The sequence below is a fragment of the Mizuhopecten yessoensis genome, unplaced genomic scaffold (genome assembly GCF_002113885.1).
Source record: "Mizuhopecten yessoensis strain PY_sf001 unplaced genomic scaffold, ASM211388v2 scaffold10963, whole genome shotgun sequence".
Taxonomy (NCBI): domain Eukaryota; kingdom Metazoa; phylum Mollusca; class Bivalvia; order Pectinida; family Pectinidae; genus Mizuhopecten; species Mizuhopecten yessoensis.
In genome coordinates this window covers 430,698-452,484 of record NW_018408809.1, presented here as the reverse complement: position 1 = coordinate 452,484, position 21,787 = coordinate 430,698, and the positions used below count along the sequence as shown (strand labels likewise).

At 38.6% G+C, this 21,787-nt stretch overlaps 1 protein-coding gene across 2 annotated transcripts in view; it reads left to right on the top strand.

Annotated features, from left to right (window-relative positions):
• The first annotated feature begins 551 nt into the window (after positions 1 to 551).
• The window catches only part of LOC110464131 (spondin-1-like), a 105,724-nt gene continuing 84,488 nt past the window's right edge, over positions 552 to 21,787 (top strand). For both annotated transcript variants that reach the window (XM_021519196.1, XM_021519195.1), the window contains exon 1: positions 552 to 1,022. In XM_021519196.1, coding sequence (XP_021374871.1) covers positions 794 to 1,022 — 229 coding nt within the window. In that variant the 5' untranslated portion in view covers positions 552 to 793. The remainder of the gene's footprint in view (positions 1,023 to 21,787) is intronic.

Here is a 21,787-nt window from a genome sequence, read left to right as displayed (position 1 = left end):
CCAAATATAATCTAATTTGAGCCAAATTATTATACCAAACTCAGAATCTCAAGTGTGGATTTTTCGGGGTTTTTCTTTGTTAAAAGTGGTTGAGAAGATGATAATAAATACGTACTTTATTATTTAAATATGAAGAAAGTTGACAAAGTATTTAACTGTATGTTATAACCTGCGCTGTATAAATAGTCATTATAAAGTGGGCCGGAATTAAATGCCACATACACCTGTACGTACACATCGGTAAAACGTACATATGTAACGTTACTTATATCACTTCTGTTGGTCCCTTGAGGCTGAGGTTGGTACTTAGCTACGGCTGGACGGGTGAATTACACACTAAAGTGTCCCTTTGTAAAACCCCAAACAACATCCCTCTACTGTACATATACATCGCATATCAGTTAGTCTCAAATCCAGGCTTGTGTATATAATATACATACTATCTTTGTATTGTTTGCCAAAAAAGCACGCGATATCAAAGTAGGCGGAGTTTATGTCAAGCAAACAACCAATGAAATTGCACATGGTAACTCCGCTGAGTTAGACTCGAAATTACTATACACATGTTTTCTAACTGTTATTCATACGTGTGTTTCATCTTAGCTGTGTGGGAAATACCTACTACATACCTAGTGGCCGAAACGTACCTGGAACCTACACGCTGTGCAGTGTGATAATGTGAAGTATTGTATTAGTTTCTTGTGATTTAAACAAGTACATGGAAGAAACCTACATCTTTATCTCGATGTGAAATTCACCCGATTTCGAGTGGTGTTTTTGTGTCGGAGTAGCAATGATTCTTAATACTATGATGGGTATCGTCACATTCGTTAATTGTTTATTAATTACCTGTGTGCTAATTGGATGTTACACACCTGCACATGCACGGTCGAACCTGGATGTGTGTTCTCGATTACCCATACATACAGTGGCCCAGAAAACTGGGGGTACAGGAGGATTCCAAATAACAATTAAGGAATTACCTAAAAATAAAAAATACAAGCCAGGTGAAATATATACAGGTAAGTCAGTATAACTAACATACATTACTAATTAAGGTAATACTAACGTCGGTGAGGTGCATGTGTTAATGTGTTATGTTAAAGCACGTGCAGACAGATACATATTGTGTATTTAATATAGGAAATTAGTCATACCGGGCCATACAGCTACAGGACAGTATGTTGATGAAAACAGACAAGTTTTAATTGTTTACGACTAAATTCTCACGGTCTGACTGACCATTCAGCCAAAGTATATTTTCCATAAAATGACTGTATATAGTAATAAATAATAATGATATGAAAGAATGCTGTAAATTAAAATCCTTGAATACATAAAACTGAAAAATTGAACATAAAAATTGAAGTTATTAAAACTATGTGGAAAAAAAAAATGTGTGTCTTTGACCAAACCTTGACGTAATCTTAACCTTAAAAGTATACGTGTCTTTGATTAAATCTTGGTGTAATCTTGACCTGGAAAGTATATTTCTCTGTGACCAAACCTCGGTATAATCTTGGTCTGACCTGACGTCAGTCCGGGGATATCGAGTTATTTGAAATCGAATCCCGTGTTATTTATAAAAACTGACAGTAATCTTCCACCAAACCAATATTGACCCGGGTATGTAGCCCCCAGCTCGCCGGACCCACTCCTGTCCCTGCACAGGATTACACCCCGCGACACAGTCCGGACCCCGCGACACAGTCCGGGGTTACAGCTGTCAGTTGACACACTCAGAATAAAAATGCAAAATGTAAAAAAAAATGTCACCATAGTAAATACATTCCTTGAAAAATGGATTGTCATATTTTTATATTTTGTTTTATCGATTAAAATTATTTAAAATCTTTCACTCGTGTCCTTAACATATATAGATTACCCGTACTTAAAATAGCCCTTAACAATTTCCCTTAAAAGCTGAAAAGTTCAAGGTTTATTTGATTACATCTGAAACAGGCCCGTTACTCGTATACCGTACCGTTGACAGAAACCCAGACACATACAGCCCGGCACTCGGGCACTGGAAAGGCACTCGGGAAATTAATCTTACCAATTACTGCACATGTTAATAAAGAATGCACATCTAATTTTTCACAAATTAATGTCGACGTTTAAACCCTATTTTTCACATTGAGTTACGTACGTTTGCCGGGTTTGTGTGCGACTAGGTCCCCATTGGCGTATGTATAATGGAAGATAAGTCACTCCGATATTAGGTTAGTGCACTTGAGTTGATAAAGAAAATTATCAGGGTTACAAAAAAGGTTTACGGTAAACTTTGAACAGGTGTAAATGTTTCTGTTGTTACGCGCCCTGAGTAATTGTACTGCTCCACAAAACCTTCATTAAAACGTACCTGTAGATTTTCAACAGCCGGGGTTTGTATCTGAAAATGTCAACAGCTCGTTCAAGTGCAGATTTCATTTTACTTTTACAGGTAAAAATTTCACAGGTATGACATTTTGGTTAATACATACATATAAATTACCTGACTGTTCTCTCGACAGAATACGAGATAATCAGATTCACCTTCAAAGCATCGCGTCCATTGTGTGTATTATGGAAAGTTGTATCAAGTGGTACAGTAAATATATTACCGGCGTGTATGTATTAAAGGTCTCAAAATCAAAATTTAAATTTTCATTAAAATTTCAAGTAGACGTTCCCAAACCTATTCCAGCTGTCCGTTCTAATTCTTCTTTACATTGATATCTTGAGAATTCTAAAATATTTATTTCACGACAGCAGATTAAAATTAAAGTAAAGTTATTTAGTACATTCGGAAAGAAATGATTTCATTTAAAACAGTACCATATTTTTAGTACATATCATCCTACTTGAACTATCTCCTATACTGTTTTCGTACCTCGCAAACCAACAAAAATATTGTTTTACATTTTCTCTGGTCAACGTGGCCCTGTTCCGTGTCCCTGATTAGTTGACGTGTTCGGCCCTTATCGGACCCTATGTATGCCTATTTTTATCTGGATCCGACCCCACGCGGTGGATGGGGATCATTTGGGCGCGGGCCGCTGATTAGGGCCACTTACAATCGAACCGTTCTATTTTGTTTATAAATATTTAGCTCAAAACTTGGAGCTAATATTGGAGAGTGTATATTTACAAGGGAGTGTGTACTCTGTGGGGTTATGACTGGCCATTCTGTGGGGCTAGAACTGCCCACAAGTCCACACGATTGCTCAGTTCTAAAACAAGAAAAATGTTGATTAGCAAAACGAGATATTTTCTCCTGGGTCACGTGACTTTCTGAACTTCCTGTTTGAAGTTTGCCATGGCAGATGATCCTGAAATTGGTATGCCGTCAAGGATATATTTGGCGGCAATACCAAACTGTTAACCGTTCCCTGTATATCAAAAGATGTATTAGGTATTATGACAAATCTCTCTTAATAGTTTACTTTCAAACGGGTTTATACAACAATAAAGAAAATATATACAACTTAAACTATTCAGATTGGATTTAGGCTGTCTGAACCTGGCTGACAAAAGAAAGGCAAATAAATAATAAGGTACTTACCTTTAAGCAACGTATTTCAGGTGCATAGACTTACTATAACCCGTGTAGTTATACAAAATGACAACCCGTGAAGAAACTAGACCCATCTTTTCCGGACAATAAATTAGACATTACTAGCAATGACAGCGTCCACTTAAACGTGTAAGAGGACCACGTCGGCATGAGGGGAATATCGACATCTTGGACTCGCTTTCTGTATGTCCATAAATACTAACCTACAGATTCAGAGATTTACATAAAAAATGGCACTCTCGTTTAACAGATGTCGGATATAAACGTAATACGTCAAATACCAGTCCATTTGTTAATTGATTTTATCCCATTAAAATATATCCCAAAATATACAAATATCTATTCCATTCCATTGGTTGTCATTAGCTACACGACACACCAAACACGAGACCAACACTTGTATACATGTGGGATGACATTGCAGTTTTCACCATCTGTGTTTTTTTTGTGTCGGTTTACTTAAAAAATACCTAACGGCATTAACAGAACATTTCCTAAAGAAAGTCGGACATCAGTAGAGTTTGGCTCCAATTCACATCATTGAAACAGTTAAGCCGGTACTTGTCGCTCAATTGAAACGTATTCCCCGTCATCATATTGGTAATAAAGCCCTGGATGTGTTCATGCTGAAGGAGTGAAATACATGTATGTCGGCAGCATATACGCGGATTATGTAAGTTTATTTGTAAGACTGATTGAAATATTTTGTAAAAGAGGCAGGTAGAATTCAAATTCAAGCGACACCAATGTTACACCCTGAGATATAAAGCCGGATTCGGGGGGAGTATGTGCCCCTGTTAATGTTAGTGTATTTACGCGACGTCGCGTGGACGATGTTGTACCGCCGGCCATACAAACCAGATCGCTCACGTAACGCGATTGGGGCGTCGTAACTATGCTCTGTTACCGAACAGACACGAGAAACGTGTAAAAATTCACAATGTTCGATCATGCAATATATATGAACAGAAGTTTGTTTGATGTTGATACTTTTTAGCCTAAAGATTACAAAAACATGGTTTGTAGCCCCAGCAACGTGACTCAACAGTTCCTGTGGCACTGTTCCGTATTTGGACATAAAACATATGCCATTCTGTACGTGGAGGGCATACACGATTGTGTACCTGTTATATACTATATGTATTCAATACTGATAAAGACAATCCGTAATCGCTTCTTGGTTTGTTTAGTTCTATAACATAACTGTTAAGTCGGGATAGTCATTTCTTCCGAATTCAACTTCATACCTGCATTTGCCCTGATGTAGAAATTAAAACCTGCTGAATTACGTGGGTACTGTGCTACTACACAATCCGAGGTCACTGCGGATCGTTGGCGACCCTGTATAGTTCTTCCTAATGTAAGCTTAGAAATGTACATTCATTCAGAACGTGGATGAAATTTTCAACAGTTAAACGTCTCATATACATTCATTTGGAAAACTGACTGCAGGATTTTCATTTCCAAATGTCAGGAACCGCAGCTCAAACGTTCGAGAAGGTGACGTCTTGGTGTTGGTGATACTGAAACTAGCCCGGTCAAGGTTGCAAGGTCGCTTAGGTCATTGGTACCTGTATTACCTGTCCTGATTGCATGTGAACCTGCCGGACACCTGTTTACCAACCTTGATTTGCTCACAGGAATCCACATGTATATTACTCCTAATGGATGTTATCGTCACCATCTCACTTTCATATTTAACTGGACTCAAAAACACATTAGTGAATTTGGTCAACAATAGTTTAAGGGTGTTGTACGGACCAACAGTTCCAGTCCGAGAATACTTTTTCGTTTGATGGACCCGCTTTATTGGCCAAATTCCATAAAGTCCTAAAGATGTTATCGCGAAAATAGCATTCAATGAACATTGTTGTATTACCAGATATAGGAAATGAAAGCTTTATAAATACATGTTTGTAACTGTAAGTATAAAATGATTTAAGTAATGGCGGTGAGAAACCTCACAAATTATCTGGTCGGGTTGTTGGGTATGGTGAGGCCAGGGCCATCCCGGTGTTAATATGATCGGTGAATGCCCTCGAGACTGTCGATTTCAATTCTTGTTCATTTGATTTCTAAACAAAACCACAAATATTTCGAATCACAGCGTTTATTGACTTTTTAAACAAAGTTATGTCATAACAGAATGTTACAGCTTACCCCTTACCGACAAGGCACGCGCCGCTCAATGGCGGGAAATCCTACACTATAGGCCACGATCCATATATATTTCACTGGTCTGTCTTTCGTTTAAAATTTACTCTTTTTATGTGTGTAATAGCATAAGTTACACATATTATTGATGAGAACTGAGAATAATGACACCGTAGAGATACCGCGGGCCTTAAACATGTCCCATTCACCAAAAGAATTGTAGTCTTTCCTTTTTGAATAGAGAACATCGAGGAATTAAGTTGTAAGCAGTCCGTGACAATTTTATTTTGAGTGTTTAAGATGAAGTAACTGCCAGCTGGTTGGTAAGTCAAGTGTTACCGACCGTGTGTCACTGTAGTCGTGATATTTGGATTGCATTATATAAGATTTCTACGGCATTGGGATTATGTTCCAATGTTAATGTTTAATAATCTGCATCGGAGGTCAAACATGTACTAACTACTGAATGGTGAGCGTGTAATCGGTAATCTGTTAAGTTTAGTTATACAGTGCCGGTCGTGTCAGATTACGTGTCGGAGTTACTGCCGTATATGTAATGGGGTAGCAGAACTCCAGACATGCTACCCCCATCACTCACGTGCGCCCGGTCCCTACCGTGTAATTACACTTACAAAGCACTGGAGAACACCGAGTTACTTTAAACGGTAATTAATGAACGATCTATCAAGAAACTAAAGTCCTGAGATAATGTAGTTCTAACAAATCCTAAGTTAAATTGTTGTGTTTGATAATGCTTTCATGAGTAAATATGATGATCTGCGAAGCCGTTTAAGGCTGATATTGTGTGGGAGTATTGCTACATTGATACCCATACCCAGCAGGCAGAGTTGGGCGAGTCGACTGAACCGTCCACATTGATGTATATATTCCCTGGGGATTCTAAAGGAAAGGTCTGTCGACCTTTGTTCGTCATTGCGGGACATAACTTCTGTGTGTCTTGTGCCGTAACAAACATTATTATTCAACAGACCCCACATCATGATCATGCTAGTTAAGACCCCGTCGGTTCGGGCTCCAGGCTTCCAGCATTAGCAGTTCCGGTTCGCCAACGGCTCATTCAGTCAGTCACCACGGTTTTCTTCAGTCCTGCCAATGTTGACGAACGGCAATGTCCAGGAGGGGGCGTTGTGCTTTACCGTCAATGATCAGCTGTCAGTCCGCAGACAAATGTTGTCCATTTCATGGTCAATTGACGGCTAACGTGTCAGTTGACGAGATAATGGTTATAGGGGTCAGGATTCAATAGTCCACCTGTCCGCAGATCTATTTACCTATTACCGTTTTACCGTATTGCCAACACACTGATGTCTTAATAGAAATAGATCGGACAGTTGACATGCTCATGGTGTGCCACAGATTGTTTACGGGACATAACGACACTGTTGATACATGTAGCGATCTGATGGCTTTGACAGATATATCAATAGGCAACACGTCTTCGCGATTTATTGAGAAACTATGAATTGCTGTCTGATATATATTGGTAATTAATTCTAAGGACAAGGTACATTTTATAGCCCTTAATAATATAAATAGGGTAAAAAAGCTGCTGATAGTGACTAATAATAGTTCCCGTTGGAGACACCATCAAAGGAGACATACTCGATAATGTCAAACACAAGTGTGAATCTGCTTCATCCAAATTAAATGACACGTGACACGTTTTGAATGATAACCTGTATGAAAATGCTACCTGCGTATCGTGATATTACCATTATACATACCACAAGACACATTGTATCTAATATAACGGACAAGCAGAGAAAACGGAGAAATTGATTGTTAAACAGGAATAAAAGCGGGATTGATTATCACAGGTTCTTTGTGGGCCGTGTCACGGCTATAACCCTCAAAGTCCCTCGTATATCCAACAATGGCGTCCCCTGTTCGATATTTGTGTAGCATAACTGCATGTCTGTTTGATCCCTTGTATATAGCATTAAGGTGTATTTGTGTTGCTTATAAGATGATTTCCTATAAATCCCGTTAATGACCTGGGGCTGACGGGTTGAAGAGATTTGATGGTCTATGAGTGGGCCTGTCGTACACAGACAGTTGTTGGCGGTTACATGTTCCTGTATCAACTCTATAGAATACCCTTGTATATAAGTCGGCATCGAGATGGGCCCCTACTCACACGACTTTATCTTTTCTTCGAGCACAGGTTGGACAGACACTTGGATGATTCAATATTGAATAAATATCTTTCAAATAATTCATGGTATTTCAGGAGTAAACATATAAGAATGTCTTTGTTCTCAAAACGACGATCACATGCATTAGTTATGTCCGTTTATGTAATTCTGACGACAGGTTTCTGGGTAAAGAATTATTCGCAAGCCAGATTTGAGTCGGTGTTAGAGGTCACAAAAACTCTTAAATATCCCTTCATTGACTGCATTATGGAAATATGATGAGCTCTATTACAGTTCTGATTTACACGAAATATTTTTATAATTTCTATAACGATGTCTGTAAATGCCTGGTATAGTGAAGTATTATAACCTAGTACTTATGACGGACGATTATACCGCCCTCAGACCTAATTGTACCATCACGGCCTATCGCGGGCGTGAGCTTAGTTTGGAAGTTCCATCACGAAAATTACATATCGAACATTCACATAAACCGAAGCTGTTAACCCTCAAACCATAATTAACTTTGTCAGGATAAAACAAATGGACGATCTAATTATGCTATAGAAGGGTTTATATATTTCAAATGTTTACTAATATGTAAATTACTTTATACATGTTATTAATTTTGACGAATTAAAATGAACAACTATATATTACCCCCACGCACACACAAAGTAGGTAAGAATGCGGGGAGAGCCCCGTGCTGATGATGTATATTAGGAATAACCCCCATTAGACGAGTGAGACGAGAATATGATCGACGACCATAAAATCTGCTTACATACCAAATGAGGTAATTTACAAATATATAAACTTTATTTTGAAATCTCGAAATGAAGATAAGATCAAAGCGAATCATGACAAATTATGGTTGTGAACATCGATGATAGCTTTCAATCACCGCCACCACTGATACTAAGTATAGATTTACACGTGGTGTGACGTGTGTGACGTGTTCTGTCGTGTTTATGTCTATGTTCTTTTAACTGTAAGAGTATTTAAGATTTCAATTTGAGCTCTTCCATGGTCATTGCAGTCAGTCCCGTTCAGAATGGTTTGAACACGGGACCGGTAAAAAGTCTTTGCTGAAATCTCGTTGAATAAGGAGGGAGCGAGATTGTCATCCAATTCTCGTACGAACGTTCTGAAAGGCTCGTGACACGCGGTGACCCGAGACACGTACAAGGCCGAGGTGGCTCTGACTTGGAAAGTACATCGACTCATCGTGTGGCAAATATGTAAACACGTGTCCGCTCGGGGACATACAGATGTGTGGAAAGCTTGCGCCCTTAGCGACAGCACGTGGTGGTCCAAATGCTAATTAGATAACATTTCGAATAAACAATCTTTCTGGTGTGGTTAAGTTAACCTCAAATATCTTAGGAAGTGCGTTAGATATTTTCCAATGATATGAAATCTTTATGTTTAATCTGTATTTATTAACGTTCAAAATGCACGTTTTGTTTTCGTTGATGGATATTTACTGAAGGAAAGTAAGAACCAAAGACAATTATCTAATTTCATGGAATAAATATATATTAATGCCGAGCACCTGCGCGCATGTACATGGAGAGCTCGGTACGAGCAGACGACATAATTTAGCGCCATGTTGACCCCCACTCCCCCTGACACCAACCGCGTGACATTTCCCGTCTGTTTCTCTTCCTAATTACCTCATCAGAATAATTTCAAAATTTGCACCAACTCGCCCGAACCCGTCCCAAATGGAACTCCAAATGTATTTCTACTCAAAAACAATACTTTCTAGGTCACAAGTCTACTTCAGAATATAAATCATTCGTCTACTTTATGTCTCACCCCATTAGAACTTAATTAATTAAGTTTTAATTGATAAAATACATGCATCATCCTTGATCTGATATAAGTATGTGTCTTTTGGTTTTAAATTATGTTACTTATTCTTTACTGAAAACAGGATCCCCCATTTTGTCACGTGATATGTAGTTTCGTTTTAGCCCTATATTTATACCCGCGCTGTCTTATTTGTCCGTTCCATTGCTCCAGGTTTACTACTACAGAAAAAACATCAATGTGACTCAACCTTCCTTTCCTTCCTTCACACTATTTTCACTTGTGAGTTGGTTTTGAGGAAGAAACATATTCCAAGAAACTATTTTGATTATTTTCATTACTGTATTTATATCGATAGCGCCAAACGCAGTGCAACTATTATAAATTGATTGCCAGTTATATTTCATGAAGTGAGTTAGATTATTATCCTATTTTATAGTATATATATCACGTAAATGTTTAGATTTCTGACGTTACCGGGTGTAGACTACGGAGTGGGGGCACAAGAAGCCAACCTTAGTATTATCAATTGTGAACTGATACATGTAGTATATTACATAAATCATATTTATAGAATGCGATAATGGCTTTAGGTGTTCAATTAATGACACAAGGGAATTATATATTCTTCAATCTAGTGACGTTGACTAGTGTCAGTATTGGTTGTGTTAAATGGTAGGTGCGTTCGTTTTGACAACGTACTGTAAGCTTGTATGGTAACTGCCTAGTGTAAGATATGAAGGACGGAATAAAGACTCTAACCCAACATTGAGTTTAAGTTTCAGTTGCTCAGAATCTGTTTAACATAAAGTCTGAGCCTGAATTTTTGCCAGGCTTTGTACCAAAACCAATTTCATGTATTTCAGTTAGTAAATTTTGGTATATAACAGAATTATACGACTTGGCCTACACTAAGTTCACTGGTACCATTTTCCCTAGAAGTATGGGTTATTTCATATTAGGGTCAGAAATGTTGTCAGATTGTACACAGAGGGTAGCGTGACCAATCTGGCTACAAATTGGCCATGTTAGACGGGTGACACGTAAATTAATATACCTTTCCACGGCTCAATACAGTATGGATGATGAAGGCATACCTGGGCGACAGGCACTGCCTTGTCACAGTTATGACAGCCAACACGGAGGGTCAGGCTGGGTATTGTCCCCGAGGGGAGGGGGAAAGAACGTATCATTATACCTCGTACGGATTTAATTAACGATAATCAATTAGGTTAATCCTTTTAAAGGGATATTAATTTCCATTTTTGTGTAACATCCTGGACAAACAATGCTGGTGACCTCCGCCTGTTTCTCGATTATATCGGATCGGTTTCTCTGTTGTTAATGAAGGTATCATGTGTAGGACTGTTGTGGCGGTGCTCTGTGTGAGGGATTGGGTTTCTAAGGACTGTTTTGTTGGGTATTGTACACCCGTCTCCCTCTGTCAGTGAACAGTGGCTGTGTTTACAGTCCCATGTTATAGTGTCACCCCACCAACTGTCCGACCAGTCAAGGTAAATTACGAACATCAACACCCAGATACTATTTGTGGAATATTTCCAGTTCAATTCGGGTATTGGAAAAAGGGTTCATATGAACGTTTCCTCGTGTTTTGTCAGTCTTTTTATCTACCTGTCCTACTGATACAGATATTATTCTAGCTTATTTCTCCTTGCTTCATGTTCATACAAAGGAAAACGCAATTTGTAAGGAATTTGAAATAACCGGAAGTAAAAGCTCTTTAAACCGGAAGTGTCACAATACCGGCACTCTTATCCTCTTTTGGAAATTAAAGTAAATCCTTCGTGAAGGGAAAATGACCCCAACATTACTGAGGTGATATTTACTGAGCGTGTCAGCGAAACACTTGACCGTTTGGGTGTTCAAAGTAAGGTTTCATTTGAATGTTTGAAATTTGGATTCATTTGTCTGCTCAGAATTTAAAAAAAAATATGAAAAGACGGTATTTGTATAAGCTTCGAGCGTGAATGCTTCAACTTTCTACATTGTTTCTTTATCTTGTTCTATTAAATCAATGTGTCATTTTTAAATAATGCATAAACGTTGAACACGAACATTAACGTAAAACAAACGGCAACATATACTGATGGTATATAGGTTCGTACAACTGTGGGTGATTTTAATGATATCAGTATTATGCTTGTGGTGTACGTACATTTATGTCGAGTATCTGTATAAGGTATTATCCCGATAACGTCAGGAAGTTGATAAAAACTGCAGCTAGCAGATGTTTACAATTTATCACAAAATATGCATAATTTTGCATTGATAACAATTTGCATCATTATTCGGCTATTACAAAAATTGACACGCGCATATATTTCTCGCATTATTAACATACCGGAAATAGAGAATACAAGTATTTACAGTATACAGAACACTAGTGTTTTGTAGCGGGTGTAAGCAGTCTGAGCACGTTTAGAAACTGTTTTGACGTGGTACATACTATACAGAAATAGGATTGCTCTTCTCATTGTCACAGCGACATTAAACAAACTCATTTCCTCCTTTTACTCTCTGTAAATAAACACTGGTGTAAACAACAGGTAAAACACATGTACTGATAAAAAAGAAACACCCATACACGCCAGTCCGTTATCTCTCCTGGTCTCGTCAATGACTGCATCGTCGTCTGCTTACCGTGCACATCCCGTGGCCTGGTGTAACACAAGGACTATATAGCTTTAAACAAATAGTGAAAGGTCCGGGTATCAGGGGTCATTTGAGCACACAAATATGTGCCTGAAATATGTAACATTACATAACTGCTATATTCATTGTAAATACATTTTTTGTCAAAAGATTCCGCAATGAACACTATTGTAATGTGCCATAGCTAAATTGCAAGAAATATATTTTAAGGAGCATGGAATGATCTTGTCAAAAATGATTTATTTCTTGTTCCGAGTTTAGTACCACCAGTCTATACATTACATATTGTCATTTGTTGCTGTGGTCTCTTGACTTTATGTCACATGTTAAGTGGCTGCATATGCAAATTACCGCATACGTGCGATAAGAATGACTCCCTCCCATATTTATTTATCCTAAAGGTGTGCGGCACCTGTCACTCCACCCATCTGTTGTAACTCCTGGTCACACCCAAATATTGCATGTCCACCTTGTAACAAGACCTTTCTGAACTCATTGTATATTGGTGTTCGGATCATGTAAGATTAAGATACTTGTCTTTCATATGCGTTCAGTCTTTAACATTGCTTTCAACCTGTCCTTTGTCTCTCGCTAGGACGTGGAATCTCGTATTGTCTACGTCATCTCTCGCATGGAAGTGAAACCCTGCATCACCACTCGGAACGCCTCGACCGATTCACTTCGGTCATCTAACATTAACGGTACTGTAATCGGGGCGATATGTTCCGAATGCCTACATATTGTCACTGTCGGTGCTCTGCCAACCCTACTCACTATACCTGGAAAAGTATGATATTATACATGACCGGAAGTTAGGCTGTTTGAATAGTTATGGTTGCTGTGTAATGTATGACGCATTATTAGTCAATCGGGAACCGTCGGCACTTTCCGTAAACGAGTAAATACTCGTTTACGGAAAGTGCCGACGATTCCCATTTGGTTGTTAGTAACACTCTACTCAGAATTATAGTGACATGTTTTACAGGTAGTGTATAATCACAGCCAACCCTGTCATATTTCCTTTATACGTATTTCGGTTCACATCTTCATACGTGATTATTACCTCCACGCGTCTCGCTTCACTAAACATTTATGGTTTATGACTATAACTTACTGGCGCTGCACCATGATGAGTATACCGTCTCCCACTTTACTGGAACAGTTTCGCTCTGCTGCAACATTTTCATAAGCTAGCTAAACGTAAAAACCTTAAACATGTTTTTCCTGTTTTGGTATGTAAATTATCCATATCTGTGACAAAAAGAGATGAACACAAGATGCTCCATTTTGATTTGCCCACGGACAAAATGGTTTATGTATAAGCTGTACGCCGTCTGATGTTGTGTCTGGATTAGGATTAAGAGGGCGCAGATCACTACAAGCCGAATGACGCTCCGCATGAACATATATCTTATGGGATGTGCATAGATATATCCTCGCTACCTACACCGTAACACGTACTCTGCCTAGCTGAGATACGAATGCCATTATTCCCTCAGAATGAATTACTTTCATTTAGTTTGTGTAATACACACCGCAACACACATCAAACCTCATTACAGGTAAGAGTGATTCTATTCCAACAGCATAACTAGCAAAAATGACAAAGATCATAGTTCGCTCGTCCTCGGTGCGTTCCCGATTTTTGTTTACGATCCACTATTTATATACACACTTATACGAGGACAGGTGGCTAGCGGGGTTCCGTGACTTCAAGACTCTGGTGGTGTGATTTAAACATAAATAGCTATACAAAGTGAAACAGTTCATTATCTGTTTTTGATAGATAATGCTGTTTAACTTGATATTGGAGCAACCTTTAACGATGAATTATCTGATTTGTTCAGGGCTGCTGTGAAACTAAAATATTTACTTTTGACGATAACGTGTTCATGCTGTTCACAATAACTTTTTTTATTGAAATGTTTATTTCTGAAAATTTTGGAATGTCAATTGATATCCAGCGGCAGGGTAGTCCTAAATCATTAAAGTTATCGCAGAATTTGCTGTACGTTATTTCTATAGAGCCCATTCTTTGACATTAAAGCACATCTTTATCATTCTGTAACATTGGCCTTTATTGCAAGATTCTGCACGAACAATGTTTTAAGTACGATTTTATGTGAGACAAACCTTATCGCACTTTTTGTCACCTAAACAAGTTTATAATCTAATTCTCAAGTTATAAACAAAAGTTTGCAATGGTACAAGACGAAAAACGCTTTACTCCCGTCAATACCGACGTACAGAAGGTATGACAGAGGGCAATATTTGGTATTCATACACCCTTTCCGGTGACTTCCCGCGTGTTTCTAACTAAGCCGTAGTTTATCACAAACCTTCAAATCTTGCATATCCTTTGCTTTTATCTGGAATATCTAGAGATTCGCGGTAAGATATACAGAGTAATACTGCTCAGAGGTAGCCGCTCACCTCCGACGTACTCATAAACAGGTATATTTGTGGACTTGCGTTGTGTAATCAAACTGCGCCCTGGCCCCACGCGCCCTGTGTGATATTGCGCCAGTTTATCATACGTCTCATGCTATCTGATGCAGTTCTGTCGCTAGAGTAGATGTTTGTGTTAAACTTTCAAACTTCTCCACGTGTATTTATAAAGATTAAGTTTTATAGGTGAGGGGTAGAAGGTATGTTTGAAGACAAGCGGTAGTATTGAACCTTGAGTAACCAGGTAACGCATCAACACTATGAATCGCATCGGTCAAACGCCAATCTTTCGTCTCGTTACGTGCAGAGATGATCAGGAGATTCTGGTATCGCATAGGGAACGCCTCAGTCAATTTCCGGTTGCACGAATGTACTTGGTGAATATCACCAATCAAAATATACATTTCACAGCTGTATTTCTTGTTATGTTTTTTAAATATAAAACAAAGTAAGTGTGGAACAAATTTCTTTTGAATCGCTTTTAAACATCATACAGAGTTTCCGTACGGACGTGATAGAAGGATAACACTTTGTATATAGGCAATCAAACACGGGGGAAATCTACTATAGCTATTCGGGGAATTCTTCACATTCAACACTTTTCATAGCGAGTGAAAGTGAGAAAAAAAACACATAAAGAAATTGCCTTCCAGATCCACTCCCTCCGCGACTGGTATTTTGTGGGATGTCGTCAACACAAACAGACTGCCGAATCGTGTTAATGTGACGTAGTGTGATGTAGCAAAATACACATGGCGTCATTTTATCAAATTCAAGTTGTGAAATGAGTCGGACACGCTCTAGGTAGGATCATTCCGCCATATTAGTCCGCCTTCTCCAATAGGGCGCCCGTCAAAGTCAAAATGGCAGCATTCCATTCAAAATCCGCGAATTCTTTCGCACCCAGAAAATTTTAATGTTGAAATGATGAAGAAATTAGATGAGTGTATAGCGGATGTCAAATGAAGCGTGGATTGAAGAGGAACATATAGGGACGAACTAATCAGGGACAATGGAGGTGTCCCTGTATAGAGTAGGGCGGCGCTGTTCCGGAGGAACATGTCGATGACAGGACGTGTAAGAGTACATTACACAATATCACTCGTTGATGATGTGCTCTTCGTTGATGACCCTAAGTTATTTTATCTTTCTATCAACTGATATCTAGTGATGATAAATCTTGTATGTACCATGCTGTAGACCATCCCAGTCATCCCAGTAGAAATATGGTTAAAGAATCATTGAACTTTGACACGTTACCGTATAGTTCAGAACGATCTAGATTATGAAGACACTTTTGATAGCGTTGATATTGACTTTCGTGCTATTAACAAATAAATCTAAGTTCGTTCTTTTCACGACAAATTTATTGACAAGCAATTCATATATGAACTCTAATAATGCAAACTGATAGTTATTGTAAATGGTTTTAAATATAATAGTCATAACCTCCTTTTGTCCATTTTCAATACAAATTCGCAATTTATAAACACACGAAATTATGGCCTTGATTTAGCATGAAAATAGATTTATCTAACATGTAAGAATATTGACAGCTATTTAACTCTCTCTGATCTACGAGTTTTCTATATACGTTACTCGCTAAAAGCAATTTGACGCCAGGTGCCAAAAAATTATTGATCGTGAACTTTTTCTGTCGTGCAGAAACGATAATGTTTCACACACTACTACACGGTACACAGAGTAACAGTGTAACGATACTGACACTTGCACTGTGTGTAATGCGCTGAATGAAAGGTAAACAAAACTAACTCAGGCAATCAACAAGTCGTTGTCTTAACGTTTTTAACCAATGACTGTGACCGTCGGACCAAATCCCGGAGTATCAAGTTCCCCGGATGTCGATTGGCGCCATTAGCGAATTGTGATCGTGTATTTGAAGTAGACATTTTTTCAATTACAGTGTAGGAAAAGTGTGTAAATAAGTAATGTATGCGGACATCTAGTAATTAACTATTCTGTCTTTGAAACGGTACAATGTCCGATATTATGATTTATAGCCTACAGCACGGTAGTGCGTACAACACAGTTATCGATACTGAACTACTGGCTGTCAGGGAAAATCGCGTCACGTGGCTAGGGGGTTCAAGTTCTTTATTAACTTTAAGTAGTACCGTCAGCATCCCGTCATCCATCTTATCATATTAAGTAATCCATCGAAATTATTTTGTTTGTCATAATTCTTCGTTTTGTTGGTAAAACTAAGAAAGGGAAGGTTGTGTTGATGACCCATTTCTCTCTTTACTTTCGAGTTAGGGTAAAGGTAGGTACACATTGTAGTATTTTATTACATCAAATGTTGTTCAAATCTCTACGTGTGGTTATGTTGTTTCTTGTGAAGCCGGAAATATAGTCCGCCTCCTGTCCGGACATTTGATAATACGCAAGTCCCAGTAAGAAAATCATGCAAATAAATGCGTATAATCAAAGCATATTACAATTTATTTCTCATTAATGTCACCCTAGAGTTTAAACATCATAGCGGGGGCCTGAGCTGGTATATAAAACAGCGCCTGATAAACACATGTTAGAGAGGAAATTACACACATGGGTTGTCGTATTTCACTGGAGTAGGACACAAAACAATAGATCTGTCACTCACAACGGGGGACCTAGCACAGCGAAACTGTCTCTCAGGTGGAGAATTTACCACTGCCACATTGGCTACGGTTAACAACCTAGTAGCGACATGAAGGAAATTGCGATTAGAATAGGTTTAAATTTTGGTGGGTATGATGTTTGGGGTATATAACATGGAGGAAAATCAAGAGGCGTTAAAAACCGAGCGCTAACGTTTGTAATTACATGAAACACGACAGAAGTTAATTACCAATAGTGTTATATGTGCTATGTACAGACATGAGTCGACTACCCATAGACAATGTTGTGTTATGTACAGACACGAGTTAACTACCGATAGACAACGCTGTGTTATATACAGACACGAGCTAGCTACCCATAGACAACGCTGTGTTATATACAGACGCGAGCTAACTACCCATAGACAACGCTGTGTTATATACAGACGCGAGCTAACTACCCATAGACAACGCTGTGTTATATACAGACGCGAGCTAACTACCCATAGACAACGCTGTGTTATGTACAGACACGAGCTAACTACCCATGGACAATGTTGTGTTATGTACAGACACGAGTTAACTACCGATAGACAACGCTGTGTTATATACAGACACGAGCTAACTACCCATAGACAACGCTGTGCTATTGCACATTGTACATATGTGTTGTGATTACAGTGATATAACATTAAATAACCTATTTCTGGAAAGCTGATTACAGCACATCTTCAAAATCACATTAATGTTTAACATAAATAGGTGATTTATCAAATGTCTCGAGTTTTCCGCCAGGTATTGAAGAGATAAACGCCCGAGAAGTTTAAATTGTCGCCAAGTTATCGGCAGTTATTGGTATGTTCCCCTACTATCCATCTGTATAACGTCTACTGGTGATATCAGACGTGATCGGGGAAAACGGGAAACTCGTGTATACTGCGCGGTTCGAACATCATAACACAGACTCACGTACCTGGTTGACACAACACTCAGAATACGTGGTGTTGTTTATAGACACAGTTCTACAGCTTAGTTATAAATGTAGAATTCTGTTCAATGGATGAACTTTATAATTGCTGTACAATGTAATAGCAATGTAGTCTTAAGTCTCATATCATATTTTTGGCCATGTTGTACAACGTTACAATATGGAAGTCGAAAGTAACAAATCATATCTTTGGCCATGTTGTACAACGTTACAATGTGGAAGTCGAAAGTAACAAATCATATTTTTGGCCATGTTGTACAACGTTACCATGTGAAAGTCGAAAGTAACAAATCATATCTTTGGCCATGTTGAACAACGTTACAATGTGGAAGTCGAAAGTAACAAATCATATCTTTGGCCATGATGTACAACGTTACCATGTGGAAGTCGAAAGTAACAAATCATATATTTGGCCATGTTGTACAACGTTACAATGTGGAAGTCGAAAGTAACAAATCGTACCATTGATTATGTTGTTCAAGTTACAGTAAAGTTGTTAACTTTAAACATTACGCCAATATGCAGATCACTTAATGGTACATGCCGTTGTGTATTTCTTTGTTGACGTTCTTACGTTATTGCCTACCCTCAGTATTTCAACAGTATACTCGTGTACAGAAAAGGTAGCTAATATTAACAAACACACTTTGCTATAAAAACGCGTCACAGAAAAGGATGTATCATCATACTGGATTAATAAGGTGAGCTGTGAATGGGCTGAATGTGTTCACATAAAACCTGTGTTGTAACTTTGATATCGAGCATTATACGTTTTTCCGTCAGGTAAATAGGTTTGTGATGGAAGACGCTGGGCAGCCACGCTTGGTCGACTGTCAAACATCATCTCTGTCGAGTAATAATTTAATCTACAGATATCTCTACGTTTGAGCAGATTGGGTAGTTTTGTGGTTGTTTTGATGTCTGTGTTACTTCCGCGCAAAAATAAAGCTACAAAATATATGTAACAGAGCACGTGAAATTTAAACAAATATATCACTGCCTCCGCTGAGGATCGAACGCGGAACCTCTGGCTTACTAGTCTAACGCTCAACCAATCAAGCTAAAGAGAAGATCTCTATAGCCGAGCGGTATATTGCAGCTAGTATTTACCAGGGTTACATATATGATTTATAAGCTCTTGAGCCATCAATGCGCGCGACATTTTGTGAACTGTCAACCGAACAAAAAGCTTCATGACGTTTACAAAGTGTCCATGCTTTTACATTTCCTTGCTGACAATATGTCTATTCTTTTTAGATTCCAAAGTTGAATAGCTGTTATCTTACATTTTGATAATCTTAAAACAGAATGTCTTATACAGTAAATTATTCATCTATATACCGATAATAAACACAAACAAGATTGCATGTGGCCAGCGCCACCTTCCTAACAAACGAGCTGTCAGTTGGCACTAGGGGGCATCACTAGGACATGCCGAGTATATACTCCCAACAAACAGGGGTGCTCATCCAAACATCCCGACACGTTTGCTCTGAATAATGAAGTGACAAACCTTAGGTCCGTGCTCTTATCAACATTAATTTGGCAAGTCGAGAGAAGGATGACCGCTCAAAGTGTCCAATAATCGCAAATGTTTGTCCATTTAGGTGACACGCAGGTACACACTCTTGACCACAGGCCAGTTTACCGCGACTCTTTAGATCTTATACACAAAACCTGGAAACAAACAAAATGTATATATGTCTATTTCTTACCCGTATATATTGTGTTCGTTGACACAGAATATTAAAGTAGCGTTCACTCCCTCTTATCAGTTCTGTGTCTACAGTCCCAAGTCAATGCAGTTTGCTTAATACATCAATTAACGTGTTACAGAATTAAAAGAAATATACGGACAACCTTGAATATTTGACTAATGGTGTCGATGACGCACATATGATATTTATGAAAAGCAGAATTCGGACATTGACATCGCAATCTCTGACATAGGATAAGAACGGCTATAATACAGACTGATTTGCCTCATCACACGGTGGCCATTACTGTGTTAGATAAACTGCATTTCGCTGCACCTATACGAATACAATGTACGTAAAAACTGACATTTTTCATAGATCGTTAAAGTTTCATAAGCCTGATCAAGCAATGCAAATCTTATTGACCACCCTGTCTGGATTAGCCGGCAGATATTACGCCTTGTGTTATTCCACGACCAAGTACGAGAACCCAGCCTGTCTGTTTGTCGATCGTCTTCCGCCTCAATCACTTCAACAAAGAAAACATCTTGAGTGGTATCATAAATAGTTTGAATATCATGGTCAATATTAGAAGGTCAGTCTGTCCGTCAGTCACAATTACTAATCACCTAATTATATTAAAATGTATAGTCAATATTGGAAGATCAGCCTGTCGTCATTGTATCAATCACGTGCTCTCTTATCGCATCTATGGTCATCACTGGTCAAGCAAATAGCAATTGATTTTAAAGGAAAAGTAAGAGTTCAAGTTCTAAGTCTTTTAAAAATGTTCAACATAGATTGTAAGCATTTAGCAACAATAGTTTCCCTATACCAACGTTTAGTAGGACGGAAACTTTACTGTTTGGTATGCTTGTGTTGTGTAATTAGTATGGCAACTAATAAAACCTCACTGTGACCGAGATATCCGTGAATTGGGTACCGGAACCATCTTGTTGATAACGTCATGATTTCACAGACCGGAAGTAGGATGCCATGTTTTAACAGACCGGAAGAAGAGAAAATAATTGAACAAGCATGTATTTCTGTCATTTAAAGTAAACGCTCGCTCCGGTAAACTGTTATTGTTCGGACATTGACCAATGAGTTGTTTTTATTCTAGAGGATCTGTAAACGAATCCTTCCATACATCGCCCTAGTCCTAGTTGTTGGTATCTGACTTGATAATATGCCGTTTGTGATATGGTCTTCAGTCAAACGAACAATGTCAGAGGTCAGAGTCAAACGAGGCCAGGTCAGGCTGGACTCGCGGGTCTGTAACCGGCCCCTACAAACTTAGTAACCAGCTTTGAACATCAGGATTAGACCGGAATCCTTATAAGATTAAAGCTGAAATACACAACGCTGAAAAATCAAAGCAAAATATTTTCGGATATAATTGTAATGCCAGGAACCCGATAACGCACGCTCGGCATTTTAACCAAGCGATAACATTTTAATTATTCTTTTCGTAAATTACAAAGAAAATACTTCCGAAGACAGGCTTTAGATACTTGATAGCCACTTGTTTCGAAAGGAAAATGACGTTGAGAGACTTTTGAAGTGGCTATCGGGTCGTAAAAAAGCCAATGGTGAAGGAGGCGATATGTCGGTTTTATTACCCGCCCCTGTCATTATCATACCGAGGCTGTCCACAGAGCTTTTCCGGCGTCAGAACGAGGCACTAACCCAACATTATC